The 22,792-nt window shown below is 37.0% G+C and overlaps 2 protein-coding genes across 4 annotated transcripts in view; one reads left to right on the top strand and one right to left on the bottom strand.

Annotated features, from left to right (window-relative positions):
• LOC127412484 (transmembrane protein 150A-like) overlaps positions 1-1,175 on the top strand; it is a 44,687-nt gene extending 43,512 nt beyond the window's left edge. For both annotated transcript variants that reach the window (XM_051648885.1, XM_051648884.1), the window contains one exon: positions 931-1,175. In XM_051648885.1, coding sequence (XP_051504845.1) covers positions 931-1,175 — 245 coding nt within the window. The remainder of the gene's footprint in view (positions 1-930) is intronic.
• Positions 1,116-18,520, bottom strand: LOC127412481 (S-adenosylmethionine synthase). 2 transcript variants are annotated; one of them, XM_051648879.1, is made up of 9 exons: positions 18,184-18,520; positions 15,050-15,127; positions 14,279-14,401; positions 14,050-14,162; positions 13,801-13,944; positions 12,267-12,485; positions 10,184-10,366; positions 9,854-9,987; positions 1,116-1,445 (listed from the first exon to the last, which is right to left on the bottom strand). In XM_051648879.1, the coding sequence occupies exons 1-9, from the start codon at positions 18,257-18,259 to the stop codon at positions 1,256-1,258; spliced, it is 1,260 nt and encodes a 419-aa protein (XP_051504839.1). In that variant the 5' UTR covers positions 18,260-18,520; the 3' UTR covers positions 1,116-1,255. The 2 variants fall into 2 exon arrangements, with proteins under 2 accessions (XP_051504839.1, XP_051504840.1); XM_051648880.1 differs by lacking the exon at positions 1,116-1,445 and adding an exon at positions 7,161-8,336 and having other exon boundaries at positions 18,184-18,518.
• Between the last annotated feature and the right edge of the window lie 4,272 nt (positions 18,521-22,792).

Below are 22,792 nucleotides of genomic sequence, written 5' to 3'. Positions count from 1 at the left end.
ACTCCAGTGGTTAAATCCATGTCTGCAGATGTTATATGATAGATGTGGGTGAGAAACAGATCCATATTTAAGTCCTTTTTTACTATAAATCTCCACTTTCACATTCTTTTGTTTTTGGTGATTTGCATTCTTTGTCATATCGCTACCTACTGGGCAGGGAGAAGAACTTATAGTTCTGAAGACATGGATTTAACCACTGGAGTCATATGGATTACTTTTATGCTGCCTTTATGTGATTTTTTTTTTTTTTTGGACCTTCAATGTCTTAGCCACCATTCACTTGCATTGTATGGATTTACAGAGCTGAAATATTAATCTAAAAATCTCTGTTTATGTTCAGCAGAAGAGAGAAAGTCATACACATCTGGGATAGCATGAGGGTGAGTAAATGAGTGAATTCTTTTTTGATTGAAGTATCCCTTTAAGGGGCGTTTGTTAGGTATAACGCAAACTGAGTTTAGTTGTTTTATGCAAATTGCTTTCACATTATTATTGAATTCAGCTGATGTGCAGTGCTCTGGCTTGAAATTTTTTTTTTGAAAATAATATTCGAAGTCCAAGAAAAGTATTTCAATACCTTTTACTTGGTTGCACAATTTGACATTTTTAAAGTCATTAAATCATTTTATTTTTATTTTTTTAGAAACTGCTGTGATTTTCAAACATTTATGAAACCAGCATGGACAAAAAGATAACATTTCTTCTAACTTGACACATTTTAAAAAAGATTTCTCATTTTTATCACCTCGGACAACATTATTTGTCAATGACCCTATTTTGGTAAGTGTCCAAGTTCCAAATAGAAAGAGAAAATAGTCAAATTAAGTCCTATTACATTCAGCTGTGATAACACGCAGACAATATTTTGTTCTGCTTTTCTTTTGTTAATAAGAAATTTCACTATGATGCCTTGACCAGACTGTCCTCCAGGTGGGGTGTTTTTTGTCCAGGAGAGTTTTGTCCTGCAACACGCATCCGCCATTTTTGAGTGGGTCTTCTGTGTCATTATCATGCTCTTCTACGGCACATTTGCTTTTGAATTCGCTGGGATATCCAGTGACACAATGATGGTGCTGGCCCGAGGGCAATCTCTACAGACCACAAGCCGAGACCACAAAATGGAGTCGCTTGGTGGAGCCAGTCAGCACCAGCCTGAGAGTCTGTCCATAATGTAACCTCAGTGTACAATAAATGCTAATCTGTCTCTCAACACTAGAACTGCAGAGGGAACTGAACAGAAAGTGGAACCTGGCTCTCATACAACCAGCTTACCCATGCCAAAGAATCCAGTAAATTTGAGACCAAATCTATGCCCTCTCTCTGTAATCCACTCTCCAGGGACCTTTAAATCCAACAGCTTCCATGCTGAGAAAAGGGAAGTATATCGTCTGGATGTGTTGGAGATTCTGTTAGATTTCATCTGGATTTTGAAAGCATCTGTGTAACTTGGATAAAAGCAAATACAGAGTGTTAGCTGAAAACTACCTGTGTCTGTAGATAAAGCTGGATAAGCTAAAGCCTTCTGCAATCAATATTATACTCAAGCATTTAAACATAGTGCCTCAAAACAGATGTTATTGTGCCAATTCTAGACATTGCAAGACAATGAATACCAAAATGTTGATTTTATCTTTGCCTTTTGTTTTTAAAGGCAGAGATAGCATTTTTCTTTTCACGTATCTCTGATCTCTTCTAGTTAACTGATCAGGTTGTTTTATTTTGCCTTAATCGCAGTATGGCGTCTAAAATTCGTGTTCAATATCACTACCACTGTGCCTTATAACAAAGAACCAAATACAGCTATTTAATAGAGCTAGACACGTTGAAAGACATGCGTGTCCAAAAACTGTCCAAGCCTTGAATATATATGTATTTGATCATATGCAGCTAATATTAATGCTGATTTTAAGCTGAATGAAATCAGCAGACACCTCACGCAAAACAGGCGCATAAGCTTATCACAAGTCGCCAGTAGTTGTTGCCATTCCAGAATGAATATGAGAAGTTCTGAGCGTTGCTTTGCATTGTGACCAAATGTAATTTGGCTATTTTTGTCCTGAGGTAAATGTGAGTAGGGTTCTCCCTCGCTGTCACTGGGACATGTCATGTGTTGATGAGGTGAGACAGTTCATGCGAGTTGGTTACAAGGAAGCATCTTGTATTGAAAGAGTTCTCAAAAGTGTCCCCAGTAAATAGTTTGAAATGTGCTCACAGATTGAGGTCTCTGTGAACTATTTTTTGCTGGAAAAAAAAAATGCAGCCGGACTGCAAGTTCATAATTAATTATTGAAAATAACCTTGTTATACATTTGGTTAAATGTGTTCACATTACCAGTCTGACATCAACATTTATATTGTTCCTCATTAGAAAGGGAGTTTGTGTCATTTAATCTGTCAGGGTGAGAGCCATGTTTGTATTGCCTTTCCATTTATCACCAGCTAATGCTACCAGCGCTGTCCTGAAAACATATTCCATGTCATGTTAGTTTATTAGTTGTTACTAATTCTCTGACCTCAGGAATTTCAGAAGTCTTTCTCTTGCTGTTCCACAACATTTTTAAATTATGTTGATCAACCTGAGTTGATTGAACATGTTACACTGCCTTCAGCTGCTTTCCCTGCTGAAAAAACGGACCTACTTAAACCAGCCTAAGATTATTTGCATGTCACCAAGCTGGTTTTAGATGAGTCTTGGGCATTTTTCAGGTGGTCAATGTTGGGAGACCAGCTGGCAGACCAACTTAAACCAGCTAAGACTAGCAAACCATCTTGCAGACCAGCAGAGTTGTTTGAAGCATTTTCTTGATGTACATTTTTTTACTTCAGTTGCATAATTTTTGGCTCAAATCGGTGTTAAACCATATTATTTGGTCTAATCTGTTTAAACGCATCGTCTTGCGTACCTCGGAAACATTATTTTGGACATTGCTGAAAATACAGCTCAAAGAATCAAATTGCTGCATTACCCTTTGCCTAGATTTGCGCTCCTTTTTTTTTTAATCTACCAGTTTACATAAAACCTCCATTAGAGCTGTTGCTGAAACCTGGACTCTGACAGTTTGTTCATACTTCAAACACAGAAATAACTAAATCAAACCTGTGGCAAGTACAAATAGTTGTAGAACTTACTAATTCAAATCTGCTATAGTCATTCAACAAGGCTCTGGCACATGTCAGCATTTAATGACATACCAGAGAGCAAAAAGTACCTTCATGTGCCTTTGTTTCAATTAAACCAAAGATTTAATCAGTCTGGAGAAATGTTTTGTTTATTTGGCAGGATATGTTTGATTTTTCTGTATATTTGCCTTAACTAAAATTTATGGAAATAAAGCAGAATCAGACATTACTCTCATGTACTTGTAATTTTCTTTCATATCTATGGATGAGCAATGAACTTTGCTTAAGGGAATAGTTCAGTCAAAAATATAACCTCTATCATTAACTCACCTCATGTCAATTGAAACCTTGAAAATGCATTTGTTTACAACAAACATACAATCTAGCAGAATGTTACAAAGGTAAATTGTCATCAAAATAATTTGCATGGGGGGTGGGCAGAACTAATAATGAATCCAATTACAAACAAGGGCTGGAGCTTTCAAGCTTAAAAAATGACACAAAAGCACCATAGAAGTATAATTAAAGTAGTCCATACTTGGACATCGTTTGAAGCCATATGAGAGGTTTGCATGAGTAATTATTCACTGATAATCTAACTGTCCAGAGAGCTGTTAACAGCTGCAACCAGTTAATTGATTCAGTGAGTTGAACTTGGATCAATTTGAGTCATGAACAAATCATTCAGACATGTTTTGTGAACGTTTTGATCACAAATCAGATGCTGATACTTCTCTTGTGAACTCTTATGAACGTGGAATATGGAAATAAACGACCAGTAAGTTCGTCAAAATTTCTCCTTTTGTGTTCCACGGAAGAAAGAAAGACATGCATGTTTGGAAAGACGTGGTCAAGTAAATGATAGCTAATTTAATGGCATTGTATGGAAAAGCAGCTTGGACAAAACATCATGTTTGGAATTACATGAGGGTGAATATATTGTAACAGAATTTTCATATTGGGGTGAACTATTGCTTTAAAGCTTGTTGCATCACCTGTTAAATTCAAGTCATTTCAGTTCCTGTGAATGGTCACCATATCATTTGCTTTAGAGTTACAATGCAAATAAAAGCACAATCAATTTTGGTGTTCTTGGTTTGACATCCTAGATGGTATTCTAGTAAGTGTATGTGACCTGTTGAAAAACTGAATGAGTAATTCCTGAAGACATGCATATATGGAAACCACACAAATATGAATAATTTTCCACAGTTTAATTATTCACAATTATTTACATATTAGATCTTAAATTCTGTGTCAAAAGTTGACCATCTAAAAGGAAAGGGTAAGAATATAGTGGGTTTCAATGTTTGTAAGCATTCATGCCTCTGTAGAACACAGAAGTCCAAAGAAAAAAGATTGCAAAGTGGCTTACACACACACACACACACACCTCAACATAATTTGGCTTTACTTTTGTTCTTAAATTAACTACACATACGTACAGTACACTTGCACACATACATCTTCACTCTCTAGTGGTGAAAAATACTTTGTAAGATCAGCACAGGCGATATGTACATGTAAACAAGAAGGCATAGCTTACTCTCATATTAAAATCCCTCTGCCAGTTTATAACATTGAGATGAATAGCTCATAAAAAGCTAATGTACTTCTGATGCAAGAAAAAAGCACACAAATTAGACCTTTTTTAAGACTGTTAGTATATGATGTGAGGAATATAATAACAATTAGCAACATTCCTTGAATCTGATTGGACAAGCGGCATTACAAGAGTGTTGTTATTTAGTATAACGGCACTGTTTGTAGTCATGTTACAGGCAGTGGTTGATCCTGCTTTGGCTTAGTTTGAAAAATTTTCATTAGAGGAACAAAATTAGACAAAATAACTGCCCATGCTATGTCTGAAATGTAAATTACTTGATAGTACCTTCTTGTTTATAGAATGGTGTATAAAAGCAATATCATGCGCACAATGATGCTATTGTGCTGTATTCAGCATGGCTGTGATTTCATATATATATATATATAGATAGATAGATAGATAGATAGACAGTTGAAGTCAGAAATTGACATACACAAGTTGAAGTCATTAAAACTAATTTTTTAAACACTCCACAGTTTTCGTATTAGCAAACTATAGTTTTGGCAAGTCATTTAGGACATCTACTTTGTGCATGACATGAGTCATTTTTCCAACAATTGTTTACAGACAGATTGTTTCACTTTTAATTGACTATATCACAATTCCATTGGGTCAGAAGTTTACATACACTAAGTTAGCTATGCCTTAAAGCAGCTTGGAAAATTCTGTCTCCTAGAGGTAAATGTAGTTTGGTGCAAAAAGTGCAAATCAATCCCAGAACAACAGCAAGGACCTTGTAAAGATGCTGAAGGAAACAGGTAGACAAGTATCTATATCTACAGTAAAACGAGCCTATATAGACATAACCTGAAAGGCTGCTCAGCAAGGAAAAAGCCACTGCTACAAAACCACCATAAAAAAGCCAGACTACAGTTTGCAAGTGCACATGGGGACAAAGATCTTACTTTTTGGAGACATGTCCTCTGGCCTGATGAAACGAAAATTTTACTGTTTGGCCATAATGACCATCGTTATGTTTGGGGAAAAAAGGGTGAGGCTTGCAAGCTGAAGAACACCATCCCAGCCGTGAAGCATGGGGGTGGCAGCAACATGTTGTTGGGGTGCTTTGCTGCAGGAGGGACTGGTGCACTTCTCAAAATAAACTCAGCAAAAAATGAAATGTCCCTTATTCAGGACATTAAATTTTAAAGATAATTTTGTAAAAATCCAAATAACTTTACAGATCTTTATTGTAAAGGGTTTAAACAATGTTTTCCATGCTTGTTCAGTGAACCATAAACAATTAATGAACATGCACCTGTGGAACGGTCGTTAAGACACTAACAGCTTACAGACGGTAGACAATTAAGGTCACAGTTATAAAAACTTAGGACACTAAAGAGACCTTTCTACTGACTCTGAAGAACACCAAAAGAAAGATGCCCAGGGTCCCTGCTCATCTGCATGAACGTGCATTAGGCATGCTGCATGGAGGCATGAGGACTGCAGATGTGGCCAGGGCAATACATTGCAATGTCTGTACTGTGAGACGCCTAAGACAGCGCTACAGGGAGACAGGAAGGACAGCTGATTGTCCTCGCAGTGGCAGACCACATGTGACAACACCTGCACAGGATCGGTACATCTGAATATCACATCTGCGGGACAGGTACAGGATGGCAACAACAACTGCCTGAGTTACACCAGGAAAGCACAATCCCTCCATCAATGCTCAGACTGTCCGCAATAGGCTGAGAGAGGCTGGACTGAGGGCTTGTAGACCTGTTGTAAGGCAGGTCCTTACCAGACATCACCAGCAACAACATCGCCTATGGGCACAAACCCACCTGTGCTGGACCAGACAGGACTGGCAAAAAGTGCTCTTCGCTGATGAGTCGTGGTTTTGTCTCACCAGGGGTGATGGTCGGACTCGTGTTTATCGTTGAAGGAATGAGCATTACACCGAGGCCTGTACTCTGGAGCGGGATAGATTTGGAGGTGGAGGGTCCATCATGGTCTGGGGCGGTGTGTCACAGCATCATCAGACTGAGCTTATTGTCATTGCAGGCAATCTCAATGCTGTGTGTTACAGGGAAGACATCCTCCCTCATGTGGTACCCTTCCTGCAGGCTCATCTTGAAATGACCCTCCAGCATGACAATGCCACCAGCCATACTGCTTGTTCTGTGCGTGATTTCCTGCAAGACAGGAATGTCAGTTCGCTGCCATGGCCAGCGAAGTGCCCGGATCTCAATCCCGTTGAGCACGTCTGGGACCTGTTGGATCGGAGGGTGAGGGCTAGGGCCATTCCCCCCACAAATGTCCGGGAACTTGCAAGTGCCTTGGTGGAAGAGTGGTAACATCTCACAGCAAGAACTGGCAAATCTGGTGCAGTCCATGAGGAGGAGATGCACTGCAGTGCTTAATACAGCTGGTGGCCACACCAGATACTGACTGTTACTTTTGACCAGCCCCCCCCCCCCCCCCGCCCCCGCCCCCGCCCCCGCCCCCTTCAGGGACACATTATTCCATTTCTGTTAGTCACATGTCTGTGAAACTTGTTCAGTTTATGTCTTAGTTGTTGAATCATTTAATGTTCATACAAATATTTACACATGTTAAGTTTGCTGAAAATAAAAGCAGTTGAAGGTGAGAGGACATTTCTTTTTTTGCTGAGTTTAGATGGCACCATGAGGAAATTATATGGATATATTGAAGCAACATCTCAAGACATCAGCCAGGAAGTTAAAGCTCGGTTGCAAATGGGTCTTTCGAAATGGACAATCACCCCAAGTATACTTCCAAAGATGTGGCAAAATGGCATAGGACAACAAAGTCAAGGTATTGGAGTGGTCATCACAACAAAGCCCTGACCTCAATCCGATAGAAAATTTGTGGGCAGAACTGAAAAAGTGTGTGCGAGCAAGGAGGCCTACAAACCTGGCTCGGTTACTCCAGTTCTGTCTGGAGGAATGGGCCAAAATTCCAGCAACTTATTGTGAGAAGCTTGTGGAAGGCTACCCAAAATGTTTGACCCAAGTTAACAATTTAAAGACAATGCTACCAAATATTAAAGTGTACGTAAACTTCTGACCCACTGGGAATGTGATGAAAGAAATAAAAGCTGAAATAAACAATTCTCTCTACTATTATTCTGACATTTCACATTCTTACAATAAAGTAGTGATCCTAATTGACCTAAGACAGGGAATGTTTTCTACGATTAAATGTCAGGAATTGTGAAAAACTGGGTTTAAATGTATTTGGATAAGGTGTATGTAAATTTCTGACTTCATCTGTATATTCAGTACAAAAGCAGTCTTTCTCGTGTGATGATGGTTATCAACATTGAACTATTGTGGTCATTATTGTGGGGGGTCCTTTCATGACAGACTTTTAAATGTAAAGCTGGACTTAATTTCTTAATCATGACATTTACAGTATCCTGCTCCAATCTGCAATGAAGTGTATGGGGAGAAGAGCATTGAAGGAAAGAGATAAAGGGTGTGAGAACATATTCTCTTCCGTTGCAACAGCTGAATGATGAAGTCAGATGAGCATGTCATTTTAAACTTTGAGACTCTTAGCCACCTCCCAAGGAAACTCTGATCGGCCAAAATGGCCGTAGCAGGCGGTGCTCTGATAGATTGGCCTCTTCAGGTTTAGGTCCCTGTTTGTGGAAATCAAGTGAGTTAACGTTTTGCCATAAAGCATACAGTTTTAATCAAAAGCAAATTATTCCCTCTATGTTTTCTCTCATACCTGCGTTGTTGCACATAATCTACTACACATGTGACTGTAGTGTACCGAATATGCATTATTACACTAATTACAGCTTATGTATTTGAACATGTACACTCACTGAGCACTTTATTAAGAACACCTGTACACCTACTTATTCATGCGATTATCTAATCAGCCAATCGTGTGACAGCAGTGCAATGCATAAAATCATTCAGATACGGGTCAGGAGCTTCAGTTAATGTTCACATCAACCATCAGAATGGGGGAAAAAAATGTGATCTCATTGATTTAGACCATGGCATAATTGTTGGTGCCAGATGAGCTGGTTTGAGTATTTCTGTATCTGCTGATCTCCTGGGATTTCCACACACAACAGACTCTAGAATTTACTCAGAACGGTTCCAAAAACAAAAAACATCCAGTAAGCAGCAGTTCTGTGTACGGAAACGCCTTGTTGATGAGAGAGGTCAACGGAGAATGGCAAGACTGGTTCGAACTGACAGAAAGGGTATGGTAACTCAGATAACCACTCTGTACAACTGTAGTGAGAAGAGCATGTCAGAATGCACAACCTTGAGGTTGATGGACTATAACAGCAGAAGACCACGTCGGGCACTTTATGAGGACCATAGTGTTCCTAATAAAGTGCTCAGTGAGTGTATATAAACAATCAGATCGAATATAATACTTTAAAAATATTATATTATAATACTTTAAAAACCTACAGCTCATAAAGATGTAATTTCTCATTCCATGTGAAATCTTTTTAGAGTTAACAGAATACATTTTTATCTACCAATAGTTAAACCAAAATTGACATAACTAGATAATCTGTATCTCTGTAATTTATTTGCAGCATTGCATACTTATCAAGTAATTGTACTACAGTTGCATGTGTTATTTGTGTGGAACTATTAGAGAGGTATTAATACAAAGTGGGTTCAAGTGTGCATTGATTAAAGTGATTCACACTGGAGGAAATGCCATGCTCACAAATCACAATGGCCCACTGGTGATAAAGCATGTTTGTTGTGATGAAATTAATTCTTCAGTTGCAGTCTTGAGGTTAAACCTTTGCAACTGTTGCATTAACAGCTCGTGTCCTACCAAGACCATTAGGCTTCCACCATCCCCATTATTTATACTCTATTTAACTGGACACTTATTGCAAGGACAATCTATTTGAAGCAAGCAAGCACAATTGCTTGCAGTTGTCATAGACAGATCTAATATTAGTGGAATAACGGCAACTTTAAATCTCTTTTTTGATAGTAAACTGAATTCCATGTAAATAATGTTAATAATTTACCTACAATTTTCAAACCGCCCCCACACAAAGTACAAGCTTGATAACCAAATACTATTTAAGGCTGAAAAATACAAAATGTTGTTTTCTCTTCCAGAAGCAAAAAAAAAGATCATATTATCTTATTAATTGTTTACCTAACAATGACGCCTGGTCGGAGGTCAAAGTTCTTGTTGACAATCTGTAGCAATTCCTTCTCTGTTTTTTCCGATGAACCATAGGTGAAGAGGGAGATTGACAGTGGGTGGGCAACTCCAATGGCGTAAGACACCTACAGAACATAACATAATAAATTATACATGGCCCTGCTCCAGTCCAGACAGCCAGCTTATCCATTACAGTGGTATCTACTCCAAATACAAATTGTTCAATAATGTGTTGAGTTGTTTGTGACCTTTTGACTAGACAGAGTCTAATGGATCTTTTCTATATTTTTTTTTTTTTTTAAGTCTTCACTTTTGTCTCACCTGCACCAAAACTCTTCTGCACAGTTTGGCCTTCACTAGAGACTTAGCCACCCATCGTGCAGCATAAGCAGCAGAGCGGTCCACCTTGGTGTAGTCCTTTCCAGAGAAAGCTCCACCACCATGTGCTCCCCATCCACCATATGTGTCCACAATGATCTTTCTTCCTGTAACACCAGCGTCTCCCTGAAAGGCAAAGATTATTTAATTGTTAAAGGAACACCCAAAACTTAAAATTCAGCACTTATTTACTTGGGCTGCGTATTGATACAAATTTTCAGATTTTATTCGATTCTGATTCACAAGCTCTCAACTTGATTCAATTCCGATTTTGATAAGATTTGATTAGATTCCGATTAATTTGGGATTATTTCAGTTCTAATGTCCATTTTGATTACAAATACTGAAAATGATACAGGGAACTTAGTACAATAGGAATGTTTTTTTAAATGTATTTTTTATAATTAACAACAAGGCCCAAACTTTGCAGTTCAATTGCTATTTATTTAACCTTGTGCAACCACGCATCCATATGCTTGGACGTTATATTTTGGCATCGCTATACGTAACGCATAATTTAAATTAATTTAAACCGATTGAGTACTGTTAACAAGACTCTAGACTGTCATTTAAGGGTTAAACTTCTGCCGCATTGAGTCACGTATGCCGTCGATTTCCGTGGACACAACAGTATGCCGTCGATTTCCGTGAAGCGCTTCTACGGGCGCAGAGCCTACAAAAGTGCCTCTGTTAAGAAATCTATTTATGTTTTTCATTTCAACTGGTTTGGGTATAAAGAGTAGCATCTCTAGTTTCGTTTGATATGCTGCTTTAAAAAATGCATTCAAATTTCAGGTGTCCACAAGCATGTCAACATAGTGGATTTTGGGACATTATTCCCTCAAAAGTTGAAAAAACATGTTAGTTATTTTGAATAACTTTCAACATTAACACATCTGCAAGTAATTTTGCTTCATTTTAATATACATTTTGTTATATTTAATTTTTTTATCAGAGAACAATACGGTTCTATTCATTAACATTAGTAAATGTATTCCTATATTTCTATATTCACTGTGCATTTTCACATTGAGAATCAATGGGTTTATCCAAAAGCTTAACATTTTTGCTTTCAGAGGCTTTGTACGGAGTTAGGATGAAGATAAGGTGCATTTTGAACTGTTCTAAGATCAGTGCAGACAGACAGCACACTGGAGGTTAAGTCATTCATTAAATAGGGAGCAAGGGAGCATCCTATATCATTCAATCCAAACTTCATATCAAAAGTTCAGTTTCAGGCTGCAGATGATGTTTGGAGATTGGTAATCAGTACATAGATTCAGAATTTAAAATGTATAATTTTATTCAACATGGTTGGCAGTGATTGGATGAATGCTGGCCATTACTTTGAATCAGAATTAATTTAGCTAATTTCTGATGTAATGTCTGTAATGTCTCAAAAACATGAATAACCAGCATTCCTGGAAACACAATAAAAAACTGGATGAAAAAATCTTTCTATAGCTTGGTATAATTTAAAATTTCATTACTCAGTCCCACTGTCCACATATATGGACATACATTTTTAGAAAAAACTATTTGCTCTAGAATTATTATTATTATTATTTTGCATGTTTATTAGGTGCTACTAGTTACAAATCAAAAAAGGAAATGGAAAATGCACATAGCAGTCATGCTCGAGTCTCAGGAGGTTAAAATATATAATAAATCAACACAACCAAAATTGAAGTGAATTTTAAAGTAAAAGTAAAAGATTGCTCATGGGATTTTAAGAATTGATATTAGGATTGTTCAAATGAAGATTGCGATTAATCGTAAAATTTATATTTTTACCCTGCACTATATTTACTCACCCTCACATTGTTCCTAAAATTTTAAAAATACTTCAAAAAATTCTCCTTGTGTGCTCCACAGAAAAAATATCAGCATACAGATTTGGAATGACATAAGGGTGTGTAAATAACAGAATTGTCTTTTTTGGATGAACTTATACAACACTGTTCATATACAACAGATAAAGCCCTAGAACTCCATAGAAATCCATACACTTGCTGAAGGAACGCACCTGAGGCCCTCCAATGACAAAGCGGCCACTTGGCTGCAGGTGGTAGACGGTTTTATCATCAAGATATTTTGCAGGCACCACAGCCTTGATGACCTTCTCCTTCAGAATGCGTTTCTGTTCTTCTAGTGAAATGTAGTCGTCATGTTGGACAGAGATGACCACTGTGTGAACACGCAAAGGAATCACAGCTCCATTCAGCTGCTTGTAGTGCACAGTGACCTGGAGTCATGGAAAACATATAGAGGAAATCTGTGAGGTCATCATTTCAATCTACATGTACAACATAGGGACCGTTAACAACATTGGACACTTCCTGCTCTATGGTCTGAAAATGTCATAACTCTAAAATAGACCAGAGGTTTCAACTTCCTGAGAGCTGCCCAGCTTGGGTTGCTGGCATGTGCCTAAGATTGAGTGCACAACTGTGTCCTCTTCCCCACTGTGGAAATTAAGGACCAGAGGCCCTGGATGTCATGCCGAGGATCGTTTTCTCACAAGCATTAAAAGAAACCGCCTCATGGTCACTATCTTGCTCAACAGCAGTTACACCTATTGGCCAATGTACTGGATCAATGAACACTCAGACTGATAAGATAGCATGGTCAATGTCAGTCAGGGGCTTGGAAACTACTTAATATGTCTCTAAAGACACAATTGACAAATATATCAACTGGACACAAAATGTGAAAAATCAGCTTCTTATTACAACATTTTTGTTCTTTAAAATATAAAATTTTACATTAAATTACACAGTATTTCTTTTTTTCTTTTTCTTTTTTTTTTTTTCTTTTTTACATTTAAAAACAAGCTTCTATTTGTTAACTTACAACGAACAGGATTTTTTTTTTTTACAGGATTTATTAATCGTTGTTAATGTTAGTTAATAAAAATACAATTGTTCAATGTTAGTTCATAGTCCATTAACTAATGATAACAAACACAACTTTTGATTTTAAAAATGTATTACTATATGTTGAAATTAACATTAACCAAGATACTTCCAAATACTTATTGGAAAATGATGGTATATGGTGCAGCATTAATGATATGTTTATAATTTGCAGCCAATTCTATTACTATTGCAATTTTGACAAAACTTAAAAATATCCCAGAAAACCAAATGTTTATGTTTGCAAGTTATAAAAAACACATGTATATGATCAATTAATATAAGATCATTGAAACATAAGAACATAAAAACAGAAGCACTGGCCCGATAGGGCACATCACAGTTACAGTGTTCATTTCAACATACAGTAAAATATTTTTAAAATCAAATGTTGTATTTAAGGGTTAATGAATGTACTATGAACTAACAATGAACAATTGTATTTTTATTAACTAGCATTAACAAATATTAATAAATGCAATACAAAATATAGTGTTTATTGTTAGTTCATGATACCTAATGCATTAACTAATGTTAACGAATGGAACCTTATTGTATAAGTGTTACTGTTACGTCAAATGGCCCGCAACTCTCTCACTCTGGCCCTTATTGTTGAGCCCTGGCTTTTAATGTTACATTACAAACCTGGGTTTTCGAGTCTGGACGGAGCCATGGAATAGTCCCGTCCCGCCGCAGCTCAGCCATTTTGGCATTGAGTTTGTGAGCGAGGACGATAGTGAGTGGCATACACTCTTCTGTCTCATCTGTGGCATAACCAAACATGAGTCCCTAAAACACAAGGGAAGGCAATAAAAGAAATGAAGATGTTTATTGTGTGAGTTACTGCAAATGATGATCCTCAAACACATCTTAACACTTCCTAAGTGTTCTGACCTGGTCTCCAGCTCCAATATCTTCCTCATGTCTGTCAATATGGACGCCCTGTGCTATATCAGGAGACTGCTGCTCCAGAGCCACCAGCACATTGCAGGTTTTATAGTCGAAACCTGAACAGTGAGGAGAGAAAGAGCAGATATGTGGAAGGAAACAAAAGAGTTTGATGAACAAGTAAAAATCTTATATCACAGTAATCACAGTAATGAAAATATTCAGAGGTCTTGACCTTTTTCAGAGTTGTCGTAACCAATATGTTTAATCGTATCACGTACAACCCTCTGGTAGTCCACATTGGCCCGAGATGTGATCTCACCGCAAAGGAGTACCATGCCAGTCTTACAAACTGTCTCTAATGATGAAGACAATTAATCTTAATTAGTCACACAACCCATGTCAAATGGAAATGATCATCTCTGTAGATGAATACTATATAATCCATTGCTATGTTGAGTTTGAATGTGAAGATGTTGTCTATTCAAATGCCCTTAAAAAAAGACCACTCTTTACACTCTTAAAAATAAAGGTCTTCAATGGTTCCTTGGCCCCTTAGGCCCTTTTGAAGAACCATTTTACTCCAAAGGTTCTTTCAAGGGTTCTTAATTTTGGCTATGTGGTTCTTCGGAGATTTAAAAAGTTGTTAATGTTACATTTAAAGGTTCTTCAGATCAGTATGTTGGTTGCTGGGTTCTTTAATGCACCAGTAGAGATGATTTTCTAAAGAACAACAGAATAAAAAGTTATTTGTGGAAGGTCCTTCTATACCATCAGGCTGTAAAACTTTGTCTAGTCCTTATTGGAAATTTATATATATATAAAAAAAAAAAAAAAAAAGTAAGGACAGAGAGAGTGCAGGCAATGATCACTTTATAACCAAAGAAGAGTCAAGGTAAGTGACAAATCTTTGGACTATACTTAAAAATAATACATGGACATTTATGATTTTCCCTGAGAGCTTTCATGTCTTTATTTTGTTTTTGAATCAGGAATGTCCACTCACCGCAGGCCACCTTAGCATCCGGATCCTGCTTCAAGTGTGCATCAAGGACTGCATCACTGATTTGGTCACAAATTTTATCTATGAAAAAGAAAACAAATATGCAGTATTATGAATCAAAGTTATATAATAGTCCAGATAAAGGTTCAAGTATAACTTCATGTGTTAATTCAGCTGAAATTAATGGTTACTCAGCAATAAAGTGGTCAGCGGACCCACTTTATATTAGGTGTCTTTAACTACTATGTACTTAAGCATTTAATACAATGACCTTAATTTGTACATATGTGTTTTTGCATTCTATTTACATTTAAAGTACCTGAATTTAAATACATCTGTAGTTATGCTGTTAACCTGACCTCTAATCCTAAACCTATCCCTACCCCAACCTTTACCCTAACCTCTAACCTAACCCTAACCTTAACCCTTCTCCTAAACCTACCCTAAACCTCAACATTAGTTACACAATAAACAGTGCTGGGTAGTAATGGATTACATACAGTCTGGATTATGTAATCAGATTATGAAAATCAAGTACTTGTAATTGGATTAAATTACATTTTACAATACTCATAATCGGACTACAGTTACTTTTTATAGATTACATGATTACATATTAACAAGGCAACAGAAGTAAATTGTTAATAATTTATTGATAATTTTCATATCAATATCATCATATTCTTACCCTGAAGTGCAATAGTCTCACAGATGAACATTTTGAGCATGTGCTCCTTTTACATTACAACAGTAGGATATGCATCTCAGCAAAGGAATAGGTGATGGACTATTACTAAGTAGTAAGTGTTAAAAGTGTGTCAGAGTTTTGAGCTGTTATCTTTGACCTAGCAATGCAATTGCTGTTGATTTCAGGTTCATTACTGTTTGTTCATGTAATGTTTTTTTTTATTTTTTTTTATAGTTTTATGCAGTTAAAATAAACTAGATATGTTTTTTTTAAAAAAAATATTATTTCTTACTACCTCACCAATGGGGTGCAGCTCACACATTGAACTTAACTGCTTCAAAGGATCTAGTGGATGCCATCTCTAAGGGTCTGCCCGCAGGGTATACAGTAGTTCAACTGCAAAATGTGCAGCAATATGAAACAAACCCCATCGCTCTTCTGCTGCTGTTGATGCAGTGGAGTCCACTGCATGAAACTTGACATAAAACTTGTGTGACTCAGTGGAACTCTGATGTTTTAAAATATTCTGCTCTTTTAGAATATTCTTGCTGTTCAAAAGATAATATCTTGAACCTCAGCTTTGGAATAGGCGATGGACTATCAGTAAGCAGTAAGGGTTAAAAGTGTTTCAGTGTTTTTAGATTAAAACTTTGACCTAGGCAACGTTGTTGCTGTTGATTTCATGGTCATTCATTTTTGTTCATTTTATGATAGTTTTATGTTGATTGTATGGTCATTATTGTTCATAGTGCTGTTGTTTTATGCAGTTAAAATGAACTTAATTATAAACTTTGGCCACGCACTGTCATTGCTGATATATTTAATGTTTATTTCATTCATGTAATGTTTAATGTACTTTTTAAAAATATCATAAGAAGCTGTTTTTGTGAGGTTTATGTTAGTAATAAAGAATGGAATACATTTTCTTCCTCTTTGTACTTTAATGTTAAAATGTTTATTCTACTCAAATGCATGTGACGTAAAATAAAATAGAAAGAGGTTTAAAGTAATCCAAAATAATCCAAAAGTAATCGGATTAGATTACCCAAAAAATTTAATCTAGCAGATTACATTACTGATTGCATTCTTTGTCATGTAATTTGTAATCAGTACCTGATTACAATTCACAAGTAATCCACCCAGCACTGACAATAAATACATTGTATTGGATGTAGTTTAATGTTAGTACACAGTAGTTAAAGACACCTAAAGTGGGACCTAATCAGCCAATGCCCTGCTTATGTTTAAGAGTTACAATGTCTTTCCTATTTTAAGACTAAGAATGCTATGCTTTACTATACACAGGAATCCCAACAAAGCAAAGCCTTAGCTGAGCAGCTGGAGGACAATACCAGTGGTTCTCTCCTTTCAGAATCATTCACTCAGTCTTTATTTGGGCTGCTAGCTGAGGCAACAGCTTAGGTGAGTTACATCAGAATTGACGCTGTCAAAAACAACATCCCAGGTGATAACACAAGACTGACAAACTAGTCAAATCTATGAGATCGCTTCGGTCTAGAACTTAGCTGGATATGTTATGGCATAGATTTTATTGGTCTTGCTTTATTGACCTGTTTAAATATGTGCTGATGAAAGATGTTTAGCAAGACTCTAAAAATCTCACATGGTTTGAGTGGTGAATTTCATAGTTACTGTAGTAAAGTATGATATTGTTGCAATATTTGTCTTCTGGCAGTGGAACCAGACAAGATTTGACTATTCATTTAGATTGCAGTTATTTGAACCTGTAGAATATGAACCTGTCTTGACCACTTTGGCCTTGTAGCAAGGCGTGAGAGAACTGCAATGTGGCTGATAAGAAATCTGAGGTCTGGCATTTTCCCACACCAGACAGAATAAACTACTGAAGCAAAATCTCTTGGTAGACTTATGTGCCAATTATTGACTCCCACTTTGTTCTACTGTGCATGCATCTCAAGGACAGATCTAGTAGGGTGCCATCATAAAATTTGTCATTGTATCAGATTAAAGGTGTAACATTATAAAGAAATAAATTGCATGGTAAATATGTAACTGAGAAAACCCTCCCAGTGGTACACTGTAATATAACACCCCCTGTAAAAGTCACTACCCCGTAATTGACTATTTATGCCTACTACACTTTCACTCAATGAAATTCCAATGGAGCACATGGTACTTTGGAAGTATTCTTGCTCAATGTGAGAATTACCTGTGTGTGTCAGCTTTTGAAATCTATTGACCTATTGCTTAACCACCTTATTTCAACATGTTCCAGTGACTTGAGGCAGGTAAAATAGTCTATTAGTAGGCACATGTCTTTTGGGTTTTCAATGCAAGTTCAGAGAAACAGAAGTCATTACACAGTGCAGAGATACAGTAGCACATTTTAGGGAAAATGCTTAAGAAATGTTTGAGATTTTAATTTGAAACTCAGATAAGGTTTTGTGTAGATGAAAAAACAAATCACCTGGATGCCCTTCTCCCACCGACTCTGAAGTGAACATGAAGGAGCCATCATCATGAACGTCATTCATTCCTTCCATGTTTGCCAGCAACTCAAAAGAGCTTTAAAAATCAATAGGAGAAAATATATCAATCAAAGGCTCTGTAATTTCTTCCAACTTTAGTTGATGTAGGCCAAGAATGCAGAGCTCCTTATAGTCCTGAGGCTCTCAACGACTTCATGTAGAGGAAAGATAGAAAGAAACAGAGGTTTGCAGATAGATCACTGACTATAAAACAGACAAGCACAACTTGAAGCAAGTTTGCCCCTATATATGGCAGAAAGAAAACACACACAAAGCTTTACTCACTCTCTCACTCACAAATATACACACATACACACATGTGTCATGTGAACACCCGGGGCAAACCATTCCAGGGGGTGTTGTTTTGGGGGAGGAGATTCAAACTCCCAGAAACTCTCTGTTAACCCCTTGTGCACACAAATCTGTGGCAAAGAAAAGTTTCCTTTTTTGGTCTTTGTCAATGGACACAATGGGCATATTGATTTATAGCACTAATGGGTGCAATTAATTTTTCCTTTGAAATCACTGGTGATTACATCATTCTACTAAACAGTATCAGACCTGGAGTGTTTGGAAACAGACCTGTGGGTGCCTACCTGTGATAAAAACTTTATGGAACCTAAAAGTTTTTTTTTAAGTGATATCAAAACTTAAGGGGGAGTGGTGAGGTCTACTCTATAGTGATTGGAAGAGACAGCACACCTCTATGTTGAAAAAGACGTGCTTGGCAGAAAAACTTATTTTCTGGTTATGCAATGAATGTATTGCAAAATCTTCTTAAAAACTTTGTGGATTAACATATAACAATTAAGTTACAAGACATTCACTGTGGTACTCTGTGATACAAATGTCTTTGGAAAACTAACCAGTGCATTTAATGTATAACATCTTTGTCCGTGTCTAGAGTTGGCTTAGTCTGTGCGTTGTTGATGCATGTCCATGGACTTTTTTAATCAATATCAAGGCTTTAGGTTAAAATGTGTTCAGTTTTTAAGGGAAAGTGAATGGTATATCTTAGGTCTGGTAACTGTTCACTGTTTCTTTTAAGTTTTTGCATTCACTAGTTAACTTTAAATGGTCCTGTGGTGTGGCAAATAAAAAAAGTACAAACGTTTAATTACAAAAGCATTCAACAAAGAATTAGCAAAATGCTGTTGAGGAGTATAGCATGTTACACTGCAGGGCATGTGAATTTATCAAAAGTATTTAATGCCAACTACCCATGTATCCTTATGTGTGCCCATCGTCTACTTTGTCTTCTTCTCATATTATGGACTGGTAGTTTCAAGATTTCAATATTCTGATGAATCAAACTAAAGGTTCTCTTTAAAAGGTTTGAGGCCTGTGGCAACATCTCATGCTACAGTAATTTGTGTCAAGTCAGGGTGTGATCAAAGGTCAAATGTTGAGCTATTACAAGCCACCCATGAGCCATTTAAAACAAAATTATTTTTGAATTGGACCTCTATGACAAAGTGAAGCAAAGTGAAGCAAAATGGTGTCTATTCTTATAGTCTGTTCTTTGTAACAAGTTGGACTGTGCCAGTCTGGTTCAATGACACATTGCTTTATTGACCCTCAAATGATACATCTCTGTTTGATTTGGACTGTTTAGAACCTGATGTACACAAAACAATTCACTACCACACCATAACAGGAAAACTGGCTCACTTATTGGACACTAGCACACTATTACAAAAGGTGAATGGCTAATAAAAGGCGGGTTTGTTCTAGCTTAATAGTTAATTAATTGTCATCAAGTAGATGGTTCCAAAGCAACTTTTACTACCTTAATTGCAGGGACCCTCCCACTGCAGTAATCTTGTGCCCTGTTCAAGGACACAATGGTGACAGGGCAGGATTGAGATCTTAGTCTCCGGTTCTTTTGGCACCCCCACATAGGATTTAACCTACAGTGTTTGTGTTTGAACCGAAAGATAAACTAAATCAGTGTTTTACCCTCACCAGGCAGGAATAACCCATATAACTATTGGAACCTAAAGAAATAACCTACAAATCTCTACTCAGTGTGGCAGGATAAATACTGTATAAAAACTGAAATGGTTGATCAATGCAATTAATATACTGATGCTGAATACATTTTTTGATGCATACAATCAATGTATTGATGCCACAGTTGTACACCATTCAGAATTTTATTGAGAAACATTGAGGTAGCAAACAGGATGCAAAATTGTAATTTAAATTTGAGTTTAAGGAAGAAGAATTAAAATGGAATGAAATTCAAATACATTTCTATAACTGTTGTAAGTGTAGTTTTTAAACACTGGCGTAGAATTGGGGGAGACGGGAGGGCACATGTCCCCCTAAATGCTGTGAAACTTTTGATCATGCATCTGTCCTTGTTTATATATTTTTATCAACACTGAAAATAATTTCATATGAGATACCTTGCAATTGTGTGGCTGAGTCTGTCATATTGAGACAAAAAACTGAAGTCTCCCCTCTGTTGAATGAGTTGGTATCACCCAACTAGAAATATCTTTTTGTAAGATTTTGTAAGCCTAAATGTGAAAACTCTTGTGCCTGTGTGGGTACTGGAGCTGTTGCTATGGATACGGACGGTGGCCGCATGGTGCTTTAATGGCCAGGTGTTGCAAACTGAATGTGAACTTTCAATTCACATGAAACTGAAGCTTAAACACACAAATTCCAAAATATAGCAGAGGAATTCGATCTACTAGACACATATCAATCAAAAAAGCGACTTAAATCGGCTGTTTGACAGCATTTAAATGACTGATTGAAGACGACGGTTGTCAAACAAGCAGACAGAAGTCATAGAAAGATAAACATCCTACAAATGGGACAGGATACCCAACTAATCATCCAACAACAAGCTAGTAAGTTTAATATTTTTAGCTGTGGTGATTTTAAAGTGATGAATTAAAGATGCCACTTTTTGTAATGTTTATGTGTGCTGACAGCATGCATCAGTGAGCAAACTTGAAAAGTTGTGTCTTAAATCGTCCTCATTATTTAAAGCATTGCTTCTGTACAAATTCACCGTATTCAACAATAAATGCAAATTTTAGTCATGATCGGACTTTAAATTGCTTGCCGTAAGCAATGTTTCTATTATTATGCATAGTCCACAGGTTTATTTGTAAGGTGTTGTGGACAGTATTTAGGGTCTGTTGCCGATTCTTTATGTTAGGATGTCTGACCGAAAACGGATTGCTTTAATAAACATCAGTTTACAGAAGAAAAAAACTGTTTAATGGCATGAACTACATGTTGTACACCCACAATAATCTTATATTTATGCACTTTTGAAGCACTCTGTTTACACTTAAGCACATCACTAAGCTCGGGATGCGCATAAGCGGTGTCATGCCCTAGATTGGAGCGTCTCTACATCCTATTTTTGTGTGTGTGTGTGTGTGTGTGTGTGTGTGTGTGTGTGTATTTATCAGTTTTCTTATTATAGGGCTTCCCTTAGTGTTCACATATCCCCCAGAAATACGTCCGTTTAGGCAATTGTTATATGATATTCATTTTTTGCTTCAGTGTTGTTACATAATAAGAAAATGTGCAAATAATTGTAAAACCGGTTAACCGCGATTTTTATCTCAGACAGTAATTTAACCATCAAAAACTCACACCGCGGCATCCCTACATTGAATATACTTTTTTATTATTATTATTTATCTGTGCATTAATTTGAACTGTTATTATGCATTGTGTAATGTGTTGTAATGAAACATTACGACCCCCGCCCACCCCCCACCCTTCCCTCCCCACACTTACATTTGGTCCCCCTCAATGTTCAAACCAAATCTAAGCCTCTGTTTTTAAATAATACATATATTTTATTTTTCACTTTGAATTACCAAGAAACATGTTATCATGTACACAAAATATATATTTTTTTAATTCCAAAAAAGTTGGGACAGTATGAAAAATGATAATAAAAACAGAAATGAGTGATTTATAAATTATAATCACCCTTTACTATATTGAAAGCACTACAACTAAACATTATATGATGTTTTTCCTTGTGAATTTCATTGTTTTTAAATGTACAGTAATTTCAAATCAGATGATTGCAACACGCTCCAAAAAAATTGGGACAGTCGAGTGTTTACCACTGTGAAACATCACCATTTCTTCTAATAACACTTATTAAGCATTTGGGCACTGAAGACACAAGTTTGCTAAGTTAAAATGTGGAATTTTCGGGGGGCCTTGGTAGCTCAGCAAGTATTGACACTGACTACCACCCCTGGATTCGTGAGTTCTAATCCAGGGTGTGTTGAGTGACTCCAGCCAGGTCTCCTAATCAACCAAATTGGCCCGGTTGCTAGGAAGGGTAGAGTCACATGGGGTAACCTCCTCGTGGTTAGTGGTTCTCGCTCTCAATGGGGCACGTGGTAAGTTGTGCGTGGATCGCGGAGAGTAGCATGAGTCTCCACATGCGGTGTCTCTGCGGTGTCATGCACAACGAGCCACGTGATAAGATGCATGGATTGACTGTCTCAGAAGCGGAGGCAATTGAGACTTGTCCTCTGCCACCCGGATTGAGGT

The sequence above is a fragment of the Myxocyprinus asiaticus genome, chromosome 21 (genome assembly GCF_019703515.2).
Source record: "Myxocyprinus asiaticus isolate MX2 ecotype Aquarium Trade chromosome 21, UBuf_Myxa_2, whole genome shotgun sequence".
Classification (NCBI taxonomy): Eukaryota; Metazoa; Chordata; class Actinopteri; order Cypriniformes; family Catostomidae; genus Myxocyprinus; species Myxocyprinus asiaticus.
This window is presented reverse-complemented; position numbering and strand designations above follow the sequence as displayed.